The following is an 18,920-nucleotide window of genomic DNA, read 5'->3' on the forward strand; positions in this document are numbered from 1 at the left end:
AATTTGACAGACACGGATGAATGTCTTGTTTTTGTAAAATCTGTAGAATTTTGCATCTGAGGAGTGTTTTTTTCCTTTTGATGGGACGACGTTAAAGTGCGACTTGCACTTGCAGAAAAACTAAGGATTAGAATTTCTCTCATTCTAACATTAGAGTTGAAGTACATTGAAAACTAAACAGCATAAATACAAATTGCTTCACACGTAAAAAAGTACATCGAAAAGCAGGCATTTCAATCGAAACTACAAACATTTTATTAATGCAACCGAAAAACAAGAGCTGCCACAATGAAAAAAGGCTGAGCGGTTGAAGAGAAATAGAACAAGCGAAAGGACATCTATTTGAAGCACTAGCAAAAGGTTTTAAAACTGTAAGCATTCTTTTATCTTCATTTCACAATCTTGAAAAAGGCTGTTGACAAACGATCCGGTTTAGCAAATGAGGATGTTCCTAAAGACGTCTGGCAGGGCGTAAAGCAATTTTTAGCTTCTTTTATTTAAGCTATAGATCAAATAAAGATCTAGACTAAATATCAAATTGACCCAAATTAATTTGCATGCATCCGTCATGCATTTGTAGTTTTGATTGATAGTTACTGGTTGACAGTTTTGATAAGTTACTGTGAAGTAACTTATTGGTTTTTACGGGGTTCAAAAAAATATATTTGCCGAAGAAAATGTTAAAACTAGTAGAAGAAGCAGACCATTGGAATGAGCTGATGGTTGCTGTGTAGCCTATAATAATGATGATCTTGCTCATATTAACGATAAGTTCTTTGACAATTCATCAAGGAATAGCAAAGAGTCTGATAAAGGTCCCCATACCAATCAGGAAGGAGATACCAGCAAAATTGACGAAAAAAATTCCTCCGACGATGCAGTTGAAGAAGTCGTCCCTGAAAATACTAAAACGGATGAGGAAAGCAATGCAACAGAAGACATAGATGAGTTTCGAAGTGATGTTTATGAGACAGGCAGCATTGTTAGTGAAAATGAAAGTAATGCTAATAAACATGCGGACAACAAAAGTACTGATACAGTAGATGAAAGAGAATCTGGATCAGTACAACAGGAAAAAAAATCAGAAACTGAGGTTGACAGCAGCTCTAACGCCTCCTCGTCCACACAATTGCATTCTTCCCAAAGACCTCGATTTTCCTCCTTCAAACCCCTTGATCCCAATGAAGAAACTGATGTTCCCGCTGCACAAGATTCAGATCATTTTGATGTTCCTAACCCTAGCAGCGGTAATGGTATCACGAGTGAAGAACTCTCTGCTAATTTGGGAAAGGAGCCTTTGAAGCTGGATGTTGCTGCATCTCAGTTAACAGCTGAAGGGTTTCAAAAGTTTGTCGAGCATGTAGGTTAATAGGAATTATAAGTTACTCGGGTTCCATATCAGTTCAACCCTTGGACGATTCAACACCGCCACACCGGATGATTAAATTCAAGACGACTTAACCACAACAATCTTAGGTTGAATTGTCCTAAGTTTAATCTTTCTGGGTTAAATCGTCTATGAGCTGAAATGACCTGCCACAGTATACTCAAAACTATATAGCTTTCACTAAAACGAGTATTTTTTGTAAGAGTTTAATCATATAGGCTTAATCATTTTGCATATTATTGTTGTATATATTGTTGTACAAAAAGCATAGACTATATCAAACCCATGTGTTAACACTATAAAAAAATCTCGTTTCTAGTGGCCTGCCATAAATGTGGCAGTTGCATCATTGCGTATATATTACTTGGGGCTCAATCGCTCGGGGTGTAGTTGCCTGATGGTGCAATTACTTGTGGACGCAATGCCGCGAGAACTCCTATGAATTGATTATTTCGAACCATAATGCTGTGCAGTACAATAAGTATCGTGGATTGCGGAAGAAGTCACTTTTTTATTGTACGCCGATCCTATAAACACGTGCACGATTGAATGCTACAAAAAAGAAATAAGGATACAATAAAGAATTTCAAGCTATGGGCCTATAGCATTGTAGGAGTATAGATTGATTCTATAGCACAGTTCCCGAAACGTTCCGTCCCCAATCCCCATTGTCTCTTGTATTTTTGTAGCAGTCAATTGTGTGCATATTTATAGACTACAGTCTACTCTATACTCTATAGCGTATAATCAAAGAAATGACATTTCCGGAAATCTGTGATGCATGACTGCATAATAGTAGCTTTTCGTGGTTCGAAATAACCAATTGAAAAAATTTTGATTGTTTTGACAAATCCCACAGCTGTGAATGGCAAACGCAGCTATCAAAATTGTTGCTGGCCGGCAACAAGATCAATAAACTGTAGGTAGGTCAATCCTGCAGAAAATAACCATTAATTTTATAAAGATAATGTGAAATCAATTAATGTTTAAATTTATGGAGTAATAAATCGAATTCGATGCAGCTATACGTACATTCAGGCATTGAGCAAGAAGTGCAAATACTTTGTGCAGTGTAATGTTAAATACTGGATATATTTTATGAGTCACTGTTTAGCGCACCATAGCTCTCAAAAAACATGAGCCACCACCACGACAGATAAAATTTATGCATCAATGCAGCGAACGACCACCTGGCCCCAAAGAAAAACACGTGACTAACCAGTCCATTATGCCCAGAACAAGCCTTCACCAACGTGCTCACAGGCGTCATCCATACGATGTTAAAGTTATGCATTTTTGTGCGCCAGTGGTAGGTACGTTGTTTAATGCGCCTTTGTCGTGTGAGCATATGCTATACACACTAAAACCGCATGTGTCGGAGAAAATCTACACGTTACCGGCGCATGTGTATTTGCACCATTGGCTTTTGAAACAACGCGAATAAGCCAAAGGCAAGTTAATAATTATAACCCAATAGTGGTTCACTTTATTACAAGCGCTGGCTACAATGTATCGTTTCTTAATACACATGTTAGTCCAGAAACGCATGAACAGGTGCTTTTGTAAATGGCACCGATACGTGACATCACGTCAGTGACACATATGCTCATGCGCTCAACCTAATAGTAACAACTGACGCACTCAATGCCGGATTAAAACCGTGATGGACCTGGGGCTAAACAGTACCACGAGGCCAATTTCAATTTCAAGGAAAATTACAAAAAGGAAACGGAAATACCAAATCGATCAGAAAATACAAGCTCTGTAGCAAGGTCTCCAAAACGTAAGACGGTTCGCCGAGTTATCTTGTTATCTAATATCGCCAAATAAGTCTTGCAAAACCTGTTTTCAGTCCAAAGATGACTAAGGTAGATAGGCAGGAATAAACATTCCAACACCAGCACAACATTTGCCACTGTAAAGTTTAAAAAATTTATTTTAAATATTGCGACCTTCATTTAGGTTATGAAATTTATGCCAAAGCTTTGAAAATTGTGGTTCCCTTTTTACTTGTAAGCAAACGTTTGACAACCAACATAACCGCTGCAGGCCTATAGGCCTGTAATAAATTAAGTTAGTCAAGGCAAAGTAAGCTATAGCCTATTTGGGGAATCAAAAAAATCAGCAGTCAGTTATTCAGTTTTGCGTAGGACAAAGTTTTTGGAAAGTCGCTTTAGATTCATCAAGATTACGTCTTGAATTTTATTTGCGATATTAATTTAATGTATTGAAACATCAATTAAAAATCTTGTTTATTAATCCCATAATTTCAACGTTTGTGAAAACCCAATCATCTCGTGCAACAAAAGAATATGATAAAGGCATGAGAAAATTTCACACAACAAAGAATTTTTTATGGTTACAGCTGAAGTAAGCTCAAACTTGCAAAAGTTGATAGAAATAAATTAAAGTTAACCTTTGAGGTGCTACGTTATTATACTTTTGTTTTTATGCTGTAATACTGCATACTGTGAACTACATGTTTTGTCAGGGTTTGCGTTTCTTCATACAGGACTTGCCTGGCAGTATATCGACCAAGAGAAGGGTCGACAAACAAGCCACGTACCAACAGACTTTTATGGTAAACATGCTATTTTCTTTATAAAGGCGTACGTATTCCGGTAGGCCTGGAGCTGCAGCCCGATCAAACCGTTATTGGACTTAATCTAACTTAACTTAATCCGTTATTGGACGCACTACAAGTCTAAAACCCCGTATCGTGATCACGGACATTTTGGGCTACCCTACATGAGACTTTCGAGCAAAGTGTGTCTATTTCTTCCATGATCCTTGCTTCCAAGCCTGGAAGGTAGTTTTTCGTGCTCTTAGTCAATAAAAATTACAAAAAATGCTTGGTGATACTGCAGCATGGTGGTAGGCTCAAAATTGGAAGAGACCTCATTAACTTATGAGGGTATCTTAACTTAATTTCCCCGTTGAATTAATTTAATTATCTGACTCTATTGTTGCGTGCGGTTAGAATATTCTAACCTTTGTCGGCCGAAAAGTTTTAATATTACAACAGAAATAGCAGCAAGTCGTAGCAGGTGGGTTTTGACAATGTGAGACGCACACAACTGGATGCGATTCGTACGAAAAAAGTCACGACTTACGTTGCGATAACATGCGATTTTGTCTGTAGACACTGAACGCGATTTCTACACGTCAATGCATTTACAAGCAATCGCACCGAAACAAACATGTTTATTTTGTCACATTGCCGCATGCCATTCAAGGTAGCCTTGTTACCTAACTGAAAAACTTAACAGTTGGTTAAGTTACTGTGGGCTTCCACATTTTGATTGTACCAAATAGCTTTGTAAGTTAGCTTGTATGACGTATAGTTGGCGTCCCTGCGAATTTGATTCTTCGCACATTCAGTGTGCAGAAAAGAGCGAATGCGTGTGTGTGTGACGATTTTGCCGCAATGCATTCAGTGTGCGGGCACTTTTGGTAAATTTGGTAAACTAAAACGCAATAATTCGAAAATACTCGGGCGGTAAAATGGATAATCTCTAGGTTTAAATTTATAAGTCGTGCAAAGCCTTTTTTCAGTGAGGGGATAAATGCAGTAAGCGGAATTCTGATTTCTATCAAACTTAGATCACAAATGAATGAGATCATAGATACAGTAACGCTACCTGATATAGAAATACGATAGCTTACGGTGGATGAATACAGCGTAAACTTATAATACTATATATATACATTCAGTATAATACGGTATATCTAGCAAATGGATAGAAGTCAGAAGACGTAGATTGCATTGAATTGATAACACTTGGCGTAGTAACCATTCTTGTGCACAAGTGGTGGGTCTATGCATGGCCTGGGGTAAGGTAATGGTGATGCTTACAGACTGTTGTCACGCAATAACAATTTTAGTTGAGCACATGCTAAAAAATTTTGGTGACGTCACCAATTGTTGCCTGCTGTTTTTGAGTAGGGTTCTGCAAATTGATGACGTCATGTAGTTACTAGTTAGTGATCAGGTTTGTAATTTAATCAAAAGAACGGGTGTTATTGTTGTACAGTAGCCTGTTTTTTTTTCTGCTTAGTAATTGGTAGGCTGCTGTTGATGATGTGTAACACTAGTCTGCTATTTATGACCTAATGAACAACAGGCTGTGATTGCTCGAGTAAAACTCTGCGCTGAAAACTGGACAGTATTGTACTGTTTATTTTTTAGTTTTGCCTATTGTTTGTTTATATCAAGTGTGTTCAAGATGTAACCATAAATTAAACCCTACCTTCACACACACACACCCAATCTTTAGATATTTTCTTTCCTAAAACCCAATGTACACTTTTCTCAGAAAAAATTCACCTCAGCCGCACACTTTGTGGAAAAACCCAACTGTTATTGATTACCATAGGTGGGCAGTACCGCGGTACTTTTGAAAAAAAAGTACCGAATCTCTGTACCGAATTACTTTTCTCAAGAAATTTCAGTCGGTCCCAGTACTCGGTACTTTTCACGTAATAATTTTAAAATTTTAACAAGTATGTTTTCAAAAATATATGCTAAATAATCCTTAATACTAATTTTAGCATCTGTTGATCTTCTTTAATCTAGAAATGTCAAGTAAAATTGCAAACGAGTAACGTCACATATGTTTTGACTTGGAGTAACCTTTCCTAGGGGATAATTGCGGCAAACTTTGCATTTGCAGCAGCAGCTTTTACACAAAAAGTACCGGTACCAAGTACGAAACTACTTTTTTAAAATAGTACAGAATACCGGAACCGTCGGTACATTTTTTTGCAAAGTAGCGGTATCGTTACCGACGGCACTTTCAAAGTACCTACTGCCCACCTCTGTTGATTACGTCACCAACAGCAGCCTGTCAGTAACAGAGTATCAACCAATAGCTGGGCGCTATTGAAAAACAGCAGGCTGCTGATGAACAATAGCGTCAGCTCTTTAGGTTACAACCCCACCACTTGGTCACGGTTGATTTCAAGTCCAGAGTTATTACCACGTTTATCCCTTTATGACAAAACCTGTGCATGGTACGGTGTTTTTTAAAAACATTATTAACGTTACGGTTACTGGTTACTGGTTAGGCTAGTTTTTTTGTTGAGTTCTAGACACGTCGTCCGTACAAGTTTTCTTCCTCTTAATTGCAGTATACAAAATATAGATCTTGTCTTTTTTATGGTTAGGCTTACTTGTTCACTGGCAGCACTGTGGTCAAAGTTTGTAACTTAGCCTAGGCCCTAGGACCTAGGTCAAGCGGAAAATTGGCTTGCGTTTGAGTGTTCAATGCCGGTGAAATTACACTGGGCAACATTTTTCAACTTATTTTTTATTCCTTGCTCGTTTCAAGTTTATCTAGACTAATGTGGCCATGCTGAATCCAAATCTGGCCTTAGATTTTTTCTAACACATCACGTTTTTGAGATATGATATATGCACACGACAACCCTTAATTGTCATTTCAGCTAATTTTGGCTGTGCAGAGCAAAACATTAGATGTAATCAACGCAGTAATTCCTAGTGAAAATAACAGCATTATCATATTGCACAGTTTAACACAACCCAGGATGATTAAACCAAACCAAAATAGCATTGTATCCCCTCAAAAGTGCTTTATACACTTGCTATTTCGAGCATATTCAGTGTCAGTTTCACGCTGACGAAACCAGCAATAGTCTCCCATCATGTTAGGGTTAAATCGACCTTTATACTGCGATTCCATCAAAGACATGTCTTGGTGAAATCTTTCACCATGCTCGTCGCTCACATCACCCAGGTTTGGTGGGGAAAAGTCCAAGTGTAAACGAAGAAAATGCAGTGTAAGTGACATTCTGCAGCCCATTTCGCGATATGATTCCAGCAAATTGTCAACTAGATCCAAGTAATTTTCTGCCCTATAGTTCCCAAGAAAACTTTGTACAATCTGTACAAATGCATTCCAGGCTTCCAATTCAATTGAATTAAACTTGTATGGAAATACTGGGTCACGGATCAAATCACGTATCTGGGGGCCAACAAATATTCCAGCTCTCAGTTTAGCATCACTTAGTATAGCACCAAACTTTTCTTTTATATGTAGGAATCCATCTCCATTGACATCCATTGCCTTCACAAATTGTTTGATCAGGCCGAGTTTAATATGAAGTGGTGGCAAAAACACTTTGCTGGGATCAATTAGGGGTTGACTCTTAACATTAAATCTTCCAACAATGTAGTTAGTTCTCATTGGCCATTCGGTTGTGTTATAGTGGTTTGCATCGTCTCGACTGTCTCACAAACAGAGAAAACACATATGCTTGGTGTAACCCAACTGCAATCCGAGTAAAAGTGACACAACTTTAAGGTCTCCACATATAACCCCTCCCTATGGCCATGGCCAAGTGCGTATAGTCATCACCAAGAACACTCAAGAATGCATTAATTATCATGTAGAACATTACATTTACAAAATAATGTCAATATTAACCGTACACAATATGCATTGAAGACCAACGATCCGCTGGGAAAGAAAATTGCACAATACCTTATACTGTACTACCTTATAATATAGTGCGAATCAATGCAAAATCCGAATTTCGTGAATTTTCATATTTTTAAATCCTGACGTGATAGACCAATTCTGATTTCAGATTTGGAATCAGCATCCCAAAGTTAGTCTAGGTAACATATTTTCATTTGAGGAACAATTTTGATGTTGCCCAGTGTTATCGATGCTGCATTGGTCATTACTGCGCAGTATTTAATCGAAAAAAATTGATTTTAACTGTTTGAACGTTACGTAGTCTAGCCTACGATGCTTTTGCGCAAATAGTTCCAGGCCTAGGTGACCAGGTGCTTTTCATGTAACGCGAGTTACGACCGAAATCCGGTGTCGTACCAAATATTGACCCTCCTGTGTGACATAATAAATTCATTCATTCAATACGCAATAAGCTCTACATACGAAAATAGCCTGTAGACAGAAATAGGCTAAAGCCTGTGATTGTATACGGAATTTTGTTTACCAGTATACATGCATTCGCCAAAATTACAGTATCATACTATTCAGCGGACCCCTCTAAATACCGCTAGAGGACTAAAAGAAATAAGGGAACCTAATAACAAAAGTAGGTCAGCTCAGCTGGTGAATGAATTCACCAATTCAGTGATAAGGAAACTTAAGATGTCTATGGTATACTGCTTATATTAAAGCTCTAAATGTAATATAAGCACATGTTAGTCTTCTTAATTTTGTTAGTCCTCTTCAGACCAATTAAATACTCAATACAACTTCCTAAAGACTTTACTGTAATCATCCAGAACCATCTTAATTGACATTGCTTAGGCGAAAGTGAATTTGGCTGTATTATACATCATGAGTGTTGCAGCGGAGGTCCCAATATTTAATGCAGGAGAAAACTGCAAGTCAAACTGGACCAATGCTGATGCAAAATACAATCAGACTGATACCCATCTTGAGATCATGGGAAAGCCTGTCATGGAACGATGGGAAACACCATACATGCATCTTCTGGCTAACATTGCTTCAAGCAAAGGTTCTGTATTTCTTGGAAACACACTTTGGTTAAATGTTTTTTGGCTTGTACCCAGAGGTGGGCAGTCGACACTCTGAAAGTACTGTCGGTACCGGTACTTGGCAAAAAATGTACTGATGGTTCTGGTATTTGGTACTATTTTAAAAAAGTAGTTCGGTACCGGTACTTTTTGTGCAAAAGATGCTGCTGCAAATGCAATGTTTGCTGCCATTATGCCCCCGGTAAAGTTTATTTCAGGCCAAAACGTATGTAACATTACTTGCTTGTAATTTACTTGACATTTCTAGATTAATAAAGATCAACAGATTTTAAAATTGGTGTTAACGATTAATTGACATACATTTTTGAAAGCATACTTGTTAAAATGTGGAAATAATCATGTGAAAAGTACCGAGAACCAGGATCGACTGAAATTTCTTGAAAAAATTTATTCGGTACTTTTTTGCAAAAGTACTAACGGTACCGGTACTAAATAAGTACTGTACCGCTGTACTGCCCACCTATGAAAGTAACACATTTATTTTGCATGGAAATTTTTTATATTTTGGTTTTAATCTTTTTAGGTGGCAGAGTTTTGGAAATTGGCTTTGGCATGGCTATTGCTGCAAGCAAAATAGAAGAGAACAACATTAATGAGCACTGGATTATAGAATGCAATGATGGAGTGTTTAATAGGTTGCAAAAGTGGGGGGAAGATCAGCCTCATGTTGTAAGTGAATTTTCAGTTTCATATTGTTTATTGTTTTTGTATCGTTATTTTTTGGCCATTGACTGTGGAGAGCGAAAAGTATGGCGCTAACCTCGTTGTAGTCAGATCAAACAAAAATACGCTCGCAAACAATCGTTGAAAAGGAAAAAGTTGCGAAGCCCTGATGGTTAAAAGCGTGTAAGAAGAAAATTACAGTGGTGCTACAACAATGCAAGGTTAGCATGGCCACCAAATCGAAACATGTTAAGTTAACACCAAAACTGACTACAAAAAGAGTTTAAGAATATTGTGAGTTCCTTCTTCATTTGATACTTGTTAAACATACATAAAATTTGGTTCTTTTCAACTTTTGCAATGCTTTATTAAAACATTTGATTTTGGAAATCATATTTTCTGGTTTTTAACTCACAAAGCATATTATTTAATTACAGATAAATGGCAGTCAGCAAAGTCTCTAATTTTTATGTATTTGACTGCTGCTTATTATGAAAATGATGCTCAATTAACTGATACTGATTGATTTATGTGTGGTTCTATAAAAAACATTTGGTATTGATTTCTTCATATAATTATATTATTACAATACTGTATACTGATTCCCTCGTTGTTTAAACATATTGAGACATTACCATGACGTGAAGTAGCATGATACAGCATTTATTAGACTGAGGAGCTTGCTTTTCTGGAATAGAAATTTGGGTGTTAATGCACTAGCAGCTGTATTTGTAAATGAAGAGCTTCTATTCTAAATGATAGAGGAAAAACGCCCAAATAAAAAAAACACAGCAGCGATGCACTGAGTGCAGTACAAACACAACACAGAAAGCCATTTGCAAGTTATTGATAACTTTCAAGACGCTGAGAACATATTAGCAGAAACACAAACATAAATGTTTAAGTTACAGAATTTTCAATTAGTATTGTTTTATTGTCGATTTGTATAGTTCTCTACTTTGTCTTACCATTAATTAATTAATTATTAATGAATGTTAACAGTTTGCATGTATTGGTATATCATTAAAATGTTTACAGACAACATAATGGCATCACCAACATTTTTGAAAATTTTTGTTGGTTGGTGTTGAAAAATAAAAGAGATTCTAATTTATTCAATTTTTTAATTTATGAATTACCAAGCAAACGTTGAAGTTGACCTGTTTATTAGGTGGTACCACTAAAAGGAATGTGGGAAGACGTGGTTTCAATTTTACCAAACAATCATTTCGATGGTGTGTTGATTTTACTATCCTGTTTTCAATTGCAAATGTGATTTTCCAGTTTAATTTGCAAGTTACATATTTTTCTTTCCTCTTTCTCATGTCAAGATTATCAGACTGCACGAACTTTTTTCAGGCATCCTCTATGACACCTATCCCCTTTCAGAAGAAGACTGGCACACGCATCAGTTCAAATTCATTCAGCATCATGCCTATCGTTTATTGAAGCCTGGTGGTGTGCTGACTTATTGTAACCTTACATCTTGGGGCGACTTTATGAAGAAAAAATACACTGATATTAATAAGATGTTTGAGGTATAATACTTTAAGCATTATAAGTCTTGTCTTTTGTTAGTTGCCATATCTCAAAACCTGAATAGTCCAAAAACTGATTGGTTTTACAAGAGAATTTGTCCCAGAAATAAAATTTTATATAAATTTCAAAAGGTACCATAGACAACAGGATTCATGGCATTTAGAATTGTAATGTATATGATTTCTGTAGAAAAGAAACTAGGCCTTAAAATAGATAATTTAATTAATTAAGTTAAACCATTGCCCTGAATATGTTGCTTTATGATTCGAAAGTTCTAGTATTCAATGGATTGCCAGTAAACTTTTTTTAGTTCTGATGTATGACTAATTATTTGTTGTTATTATTCACTTGTAATTATTTGTACTGGATTTGATAATACTTAAATATTATCATGGAATGTTAAGACTTGATTTGATATGAAACTGTACTGTGTGCAGGATACTCAAGTTCCTCTGTTGCTTAAATCCGGTTTCCTGAAGGAAAATATATCAACCACTGTAATAGACAACCAGCCACCTAGTGATTGCCAGTACTATGCAACACCAAAAATGATTGCTCCTCGAATTGTAAAGAAAATCTGAGCAATTGGTGCTTTTACATTAATTTAGACATGAATTTATGCAAAATTAGTAATTCTTTCCAATTTAGAAGAAACTTTGTTATTGTTCTAATGTGCATTTTTGGTGTCATTAAAAAGTGTGGGAATCCTTAATATCTTTAAATTTGTTGCTTAAAAAGATTAATCTTTTTCAAATATCTTGTGCGCTGCTGATATTTTATTTGATAGAAACTGTGCCAAATTTCGAAAATTGCTATCTTTTAATTTGATGCTGTTATGATGTTTGTTATGATGTTATGATTTGATGTAGTTGTGTTTACAATTTTAAAGTTACAAAATATGTTGAGATTTTAGCTGTTAATTTTGTTTGTTTTTCATTTGTTTTCTGGTAAAGTTGCCCTGAAAAGTATGTTTAAATATTTAATTCTGTTCTTTGATTTCATGTGCCAAATGTAGAAGTTAGATCATTTATTAATCAGGCTTGAAATCGTAATAGCCATGTGCAGGGCAGCTCTTTCGTACGGGCTGCAGTCCTCCTGTAATTTTTGTCCAAGGTGAATAAAACAAAACGTTAACACGTTTTAGTTTAGTTTTGGATTCTTTTTTCAAAAAACTAATTGTTTTCTGCTGTTTTATTTTATAATTGGAAGCACTTAATGCTGCATCGGAAAGTGTTTAGGTTTGTTATTATTCTTCGACTCACAGAAGGGAAATTCCCTATTACCAAATCGGAAGCAGAATAGCTGGTAATTTGGGTTGCAGGAGTAGCAGCCCGAAATTATACAAAACTGCGCAGCTTGCACTGGCTTTGTTGGGGGATCACGTCAATTGACCGTGAACAAATTCACCGGCGACAATTGGTCGTGGTCAACTGACCGGCAACAAATTGGCCGGCGACACAAATCAACCGCTACGCATTTTATTTTTATTTTTTACGCAAATTAGCATTGTTGTTTATTCAAATTATATGATTTAAGTGATAATACGATTTAAGGTCAGTTGGTTCTAGGTAAATTTACGTCACGGTCAGTTGTCCCCCGGTCAGTTGTCCCCGGTGAGTTTGTTCGCGGTCAATTTCCCACGGTTAATTGTCGTGGAACCCTTTGTTGGCAGGTCAGTGCTATTATATTGATATTGTATGACTTCAGTAAATGCTACTCAATCGTGGTTTATTTTACTTGGAGTAAAGCTCAAGTCAATTTCAACTTATTTTCTGAAAATCGATAAAAACACGCCCTGATTCCAAAAATGTAAACAAAATTTATCTTCTTTCGTTATCGAGTTATTGGCAAAACCGTTTTCAAAAAGCTGTGCCGAAAGTAGACGATGTGATGTCACCGAGTTCGTTGGTCTTCAAACATGGTTTAAGCGCATTTCAGATCAATAAAAAGTTGCTGTTGGAAAATTCGTTTCGGTAAATGTTGTGAGTGCGTTGGTCAGTCTTTTTTAATATTTCTTCAATACAATGGATGATTGACTAATTGTATGAGGGTTTTTTAATTAAGTGTTATCTGTATGTGAACTGTGTGACCTTTACAACCTACAATTAAGAGCACTTTCTTACTCAACTGTTGGATCTAGTGCAGAACGATTCCATAATGATTGCACCCAACGTTATAACAGTAGTATATTTTTATTGATGAAGAGTAGTAGTAAAACTTGATTTTTCTGTATTATGTGTGTATTTATAGGCAGAAATCCGCTTACGTCGGTAATGGTAGCCTACTTAACGGATAAGATAGGCCTATGCCCTAGGCTTACACGTGCCGGCAACCTTTAGCATTGAAAGAGCCGTTTCGTCTCGTTTCCATCAAACTAAAACCTACTTTGAGCCAAAACACCAAATTACTAAATACTTAAATCAAAAAACCTAACGCTACATATAAACTTATAATGTAAACTAATGCTTTACAGTTACACGTAAAAACTTTAGCACATTTCTTTTATTATATCAATAAAGGAAGTAGAACCGACTGATTTGATATGTAATTAGTGAGTAGTAATTCGTAATTGGCTTATGCCACCCCCCCCCTTCCATGGAATCCCAATTGCTTTAATTCCATACTCGACTGAAGATCAATTAACTCCATCTTCAAATACACTGGAGCTGATTCCAACTGGACATCAAACTGACACATAAAAATTTGGAATTAATTTTCAAATGTTTGTAGAAAAGTGAATCTTTCTTTGAATGCTTTCAACAACTCGTTGATTTCGTTGGCGTATCTACAAAAATCTTTGCTGCCACTTTCGAATCCATTCAATAATGGAAAGTGAATAGCCGATTTAGATTTCAGCTGACTTTCATAAAGTTGAAGTTCCCTTAAATGCTTGTACATCGTAAAAGCTCTCTTGGATCAATTTATTTTCGCCTTGAAGTTTTTGATTGAGTTCATTTAACTTTTTTGTGATGTCAACAAAAAAGCTAAGTCTAGAAGCCATTAATTACAGGCTACTCATATAATTGAGGAATGTCATCATGTTTTTCTTTCATAAAAATTCAAATTTCCTCTTTCAAATCCCAAAGCCTTTCTAAACATTTGCCGCGATTCAACTAGCGAATTGTCGCATAAAAAAGCAATTCACTATACTCGGATTCTAATTCAATCAGATATTCTTGAAACTGGCGGTGTTTAAGGGTGCTAACTTTTATCGAGTTAACGGCTTTATCTACAACTGTCATCACGTGAGACATATTTAATACCTGTGCATACAAATCTTCCAGGTGCAGAAAACAATGGCAGATAAACATATCCTCACCAGCATTAAAATTCCTTTCTGCTTTAGTTTGCTGGAGAATCAAAGTATCCGCTACAGCATTTTTTCCGATCATTGATGGTGCTCCATCTGTTGCGATGCCAATAAGCTTTTTCAAATCCAGTTTCTGGAGTTCCAGACATTTGATAACTGCATCTTTAATATCGTTTCCATTAGTTCCATTTTTTAAGCTTACAACGTCCAGAAATGCCTCAGTCACATTCATTTGGCTGTCAACACCTATGATAAAGACAGCAAGTTGAGATGTGCCAACGATATCTGTTGTTTCATCAAAAGCCAGCGAGAAATATGCAAAATCTTTGGAAGTTGTTTTCAGCGTTCCAATTCTTCTCAATTCTTTGTGTTACAGTTTGATGAGAAAGCTAGTTTCACAAAATTTCTTGATTTTGTTAGGTGCGACTTCTTCAGCTGTTGCAATTAAGCACTCGTTTACAGTATGTAGCCTACTGTACTCGCCGTCAGTAAACGGCTGTATTTTTTTGGCAATAATGTGTGAAATGCGCATACTGGCATGTACAACTGCTGCTGCATCTGCTGATTGCTTTGCTGAGCGTTTAATAAAATTTTGAGAAAGTGTAGCTTGGCTTTTCGTTCGCTCAATCCAAGTTTTTTTCATTTCTTTGTGTTGTAGTTCGTAATGGCGTTTGAAGTTAAAAGATTTTTAACTTGAAACAGATTTGCGGCATATCAAACATACGGTCTTTTCTTTCACTTGAACAAAGAAGTAGGCCTACAACTTTTCCCAATCCTTCCGAAATTGTAGATATGTGTTCATCTGCAATCATTCTTTCTTTATTTTCAGACATGGCGATAACTAGGCTAAAGTTTATAGCCTATCTCGTACTCTTAAGTCACTGCTTGCACGTTCGGCTTTCTATCTGTCTGATAATGATGTCAAAATAAGGCTGCTGCGTTCTCACTGGTAGGTTTCGCAACCATGTAATATTTAATGAGCTGTGCTAATGATTATGTCACATTAAAACTCCAAGAACCGTTGTTAAGTATTATTACGCATAGATACTACAGAATGCTCTTTCTTAGTGAGCTGTCAGGCTTTTATTGGGTAGTAGCCTACTATTTCAATCGATATATTTCATCAGCAAGAAACCGTAATTTCCCAAAAAGGTGTTTGTACAAATTGCTAGTTGTTTTCCTGAATTGGGCCGCTGGTTGGACATGGCTGGGTTAGGCAATGTCCCAATTTCCCTCCTCTTCTGGCGCCTTTGATCAATGTCAGGTTAGATCAGACAGCAATGACAGCCCCCAATCTTTCTTAACGCAAGAAGATCTTCTTCACACGTAATATGTGTTATAAGATGGTTAGCATCGCTCCCGAACCCACAAAATAGTTCCTAAGTTTACCAAATTTTCACCAAGTCTTACAGACAATGAAACAAGTAGGCCTACAGTATTGGAAAATTGAGAGGACATGTTCCCTAACATTAAAAACTCGGATATTAACAAGCGAAATAAAATGTACGAAGTGACATAGTTTGATTACAGTGGCAATAAATATCTTAAATACACAACAAATGGATGGTTAAGTAAAACCGAACAAAAGAAACTCCATTCCAAGGAGCGGAATCTCGTTTCTGTAGCCAAATGATGGCACGATATTGAGGCCCACAAGAGCACTAAAACATCAGTAAGAATCAGATAATAAGTAGAGTATAGTCTGTTATTCATTTAATGCATGGACACTTTTGGCATAATTCAAAAATGTTTTGTTCAAATTTGAAATTTTTGTATTTTTTTGCGCTTAGTTCTTCTTATGGCTTTAAAAGTTTTGCCACGGAAATTCGGCTTCTCTTTTCATTACGTCAAATCACTCAACCGAGGCCAATCGCAGCTGTAGTCCACTTCAACAACGTCTTCAGATCCAGAGAAGTTAGGTATGCTGATGCAGGAGACGTTGTTTTGTTGCTATGTTCTGTTAAATTTGCTTGGAATTGCACCTATATAAAAGCTATATCCATTTTTAATTGAAAAAGCTTTCTTTTGTAGCAAATCGTGATAAGATTTATAAGAAAAACTACATTATTTGCAACTGGGCCTAGGCAAGTCTTTATGAAACCAGTAGAAAAAGCAAAAAGATAGACTTGTCTTTTTATTTGTGCAGTGTGCACTTACACATAAGAGCCAAGAATAAGATTTGTGAAGTAATATAAGAAAGTTGTAACGTAACAACTAATCAGTGCTCATTTCCGGTACGAAAGTGCAGAAGTCTTTGTATACGAAAGTATATAAAAACCGGAGGCAGAAACCCACCGACCGGAAAGGTTTTACTTTCAAACCGCAAAACAATTACATAAATAACTGAAATATGATCATGCCATTGGCTGATACCGGCTGACCGTGCGATCACCGATGTTGTTCTATAATCATTAGGCCTAGTGCCTTAGCGGTCCCAGCTATAAAAAGATACTGTAGGTGTAATTTAAACATAGGTGTTTGTGCATTTCAGACATGAGTTAAGTTTTGCAGATTGTCAGAGGAGTTTTAGGTTAAGATATGTTTCGTAAAATAAATGTTTAAATCACAATCTGTTTTACAGTTAAATTCTAACATGCATAGGCTAGGTGCTGAACCAGAAAGAATGAAAACTTGAGTGCACCAGTGCATTTTCCAGTCTGCATTGAAAACAAATTGCAAATTATGGCAGTTTTCACCGAGACCTCGAGAGTGCAGAAGTAAAATTTTAGTGCGCAAGTATGCAACAAACCAGCTGGTGGCACTTGTAGTTGAAAAATAATCTAATGAAGTAGTGTCTCTATTTTCTAGAGACTGCTCTTCTTCTACTACTATTAAACGGGCACACTGTTTTAGCCTGCCAGTTTGCGATATTGGTACTAGTTTAGCAAAAAAAACCTTGGGTATACTCCTGACCTACCATACTCTGCTGCAGTCGGACGATAAAGGCTAAGCTAAATGCAAATCTTTGCAGAGTGACCATTTTATAGACAGTTTGTATTGTTTAATTATAAAGCGTGTTTTGGAAAAGATATTATGCAAACAGCTAAGTTTTTGTTAACTATTGATTAGTTATAGGATTAGGTTCAGATGGGAAAGATGTTAAACTTTGAAAGGATTTTAAATCTGCCCACTATTATTGTCTACTTTGTTTTTTGCTTTTGATCCTTAACATTGTGCGTGGATCTTCCCCTTTAAAGCAACAAATTTTGTGTATTATTACAGGCATTTTGTGTAGCTTGTCGTACATATATTGTTTGATTGCTTTCAAATGTGTTAACACTTGTTTTGGTCATAGATATGCTTAAAGTGTATATGAAAGTTAAAGCCCAAGCTACATGATCCACGCAAGTTGTATTTTGTAGTGTGGAAAATTTTTTCATGCAATGTTTACCAAAAACTTTCATATGTATATATACCATATATAGCATACCTATATATTCCATACCTTATTTTATGTACTGAGCCTATACCATACCTTACCATATCTATTATACCATATATCATAGTATATATACCCAAAAGACCTACATGGTAATATAATATATGTACTACTTGTTGTGTAGGTTGACATGAATTTATTTGATTTCTTTGTTTCGAAAAGCACAGAATTTTTTAACAATCACATGTTGAATAACCTTGCCTTGTTTAAGAACCCACATGTTATGAGATTAAAAAACTTGTAAAAGGTTCACCTAAAACTATCAAGTTATGTGCTCAAGAAGAGAGCGGATAGAGATACGATTGGTTGGGGGCAGACCATGGGGATTTTCTATAAAAGGTGGACGTGAAAGTAACAAACCACTCGTCATATCAAAGGTGTGTAAGTATGTGTAGTTTTACTTAAATGCATAAGTTAGGAAGTTTTCAGGTCAATTTAACCCAGAGACAATTTAATCCTGGACTCAACCAACATCTATGGGTTGAATAGTCCTTCGATTAAATTTTCATAGCTTTAATCATTATTTACTTGATTTGTTCTGGATTTATTTTTCCTGGCGTGAGGATATCGCCTGTGGTTTGAATTGACCGACCACCATTTAGGAGTCACCTTTGAGTTTAGTAGAACAAAAACTTTCCTCAATCTGAAGATAAAGATTGTGATATCGTATTATTATCTCTTTTTTCAGTTTTTAACAGTGCAACATTGCAAATACCAAATGCACAATATTCAGCGAAACATTAAGGAAGTAGATTTTTATTATTAATCTGTTTATTGAATGTATTACTTCCTGATTGACCAAGGCAGGATACTCTCTTTAATGAGGTAACAATTATAAACCTTGTTACAATTTGAACATGTTATTGGTTTGGTTAATAGGCATGCCTTACATAATGATATCTGTTTTACTTTAAACTCCAAGTGTACTGGTCATTATCATGGTTTAATACTATGTTTGCCACCGGACATAATTTCAATAACAAAAGGTGCTCAGCTGGTGAATTAATTCTTTTAAGAACCAACGTTT

General features: G+C 36.1%; 2 protein-coding genes across 2 annotated transcripts in view; both read left to right on the plus strand.

The window, feature by feature from the left end:
- Positions 1 to 8,628: 8,628 nt before the first annotated feature.
- On the plus strand, positions 8,629 to 12,292 carry LOC143461583 (guanidinoacetate N-methyltransferase-like). The gene is made up of 5 exons (XM_076959353.1): positions 8,629 to 8,902; positions 9,466 to 9,611; positions 10,777 to 10,840; positions 10,965 to 11,143; positions 11,582 to 12,292. The coding sequence occupies exons 1-5, from the start codon at positions 8,722 to 8,724 to the stop codon at positions 11,723 to 11,725; spliced, it is 714 nt and encodes a 237-aa protein (XP_076815468.1). The 5' UTR covers positions 8,629 to 8,721; the 3' UTR covers positions 11,726 to 12,292.
- A 5,727-nt stretch (positions 12,293 to 18,019) lies between these two features.
- Positions 18,020 to 18,920, plus strand: part of LOC143473207 (uncharacterized) — a 44,370-nt gene continuing 43,469 nt past the window's right edge. Inside the window, exon 1 of the mRNA XM_076943250.1 lies at positions 18,020 to 18,270. Coding sequence (XP_076799365.1) covers positions 18,163 to 18,270 — 108 coding nt within the window. The 5' untranslated portion in view covers positions 18,020 to 18,162. The remainder of the gene's footprint in view (positions 18,271 to 18,920) is intronic.

Source organism: Clavelina lepadiformis, chromosome 1 (genome assembly GCF_947623445.1).
Source record: "Clavelina lepadiformis chromosome 1, kaClaLepa1.1, whole genome shotgun sequence".
NCBI classification, from domain to species: domain Eukaryota; kingdom Metazoa; phylum Chordata; class Ascidiacea; order Aplousobranchia; family Clavelinidae; genus Clavelina; species Clavelina lepadiformis.

Coding starts and splice junctions, on each gene's coding strand:
- LOC143461583 (XM_076959353.1), top strand. CDS start 8,722: ATGAGTGTTGCAGCGGAGGTCCCAATATTTAATGCAGGAGAAAACTGC. Junction 9,612..10,776: donor GGGAAGATCAGCCTCATGTT/GTAAGTGAATTT, acceptor CCTGTTTATTAG/GTGGTACCACTAAAAGGAAT. Junction 11,144..11,581: donor ATATTAATAAGATGTTTGAG/GTATAATACTTT, acceptor TACTGTGTGCAG/GATACTCAAGTTCCTCTGTT.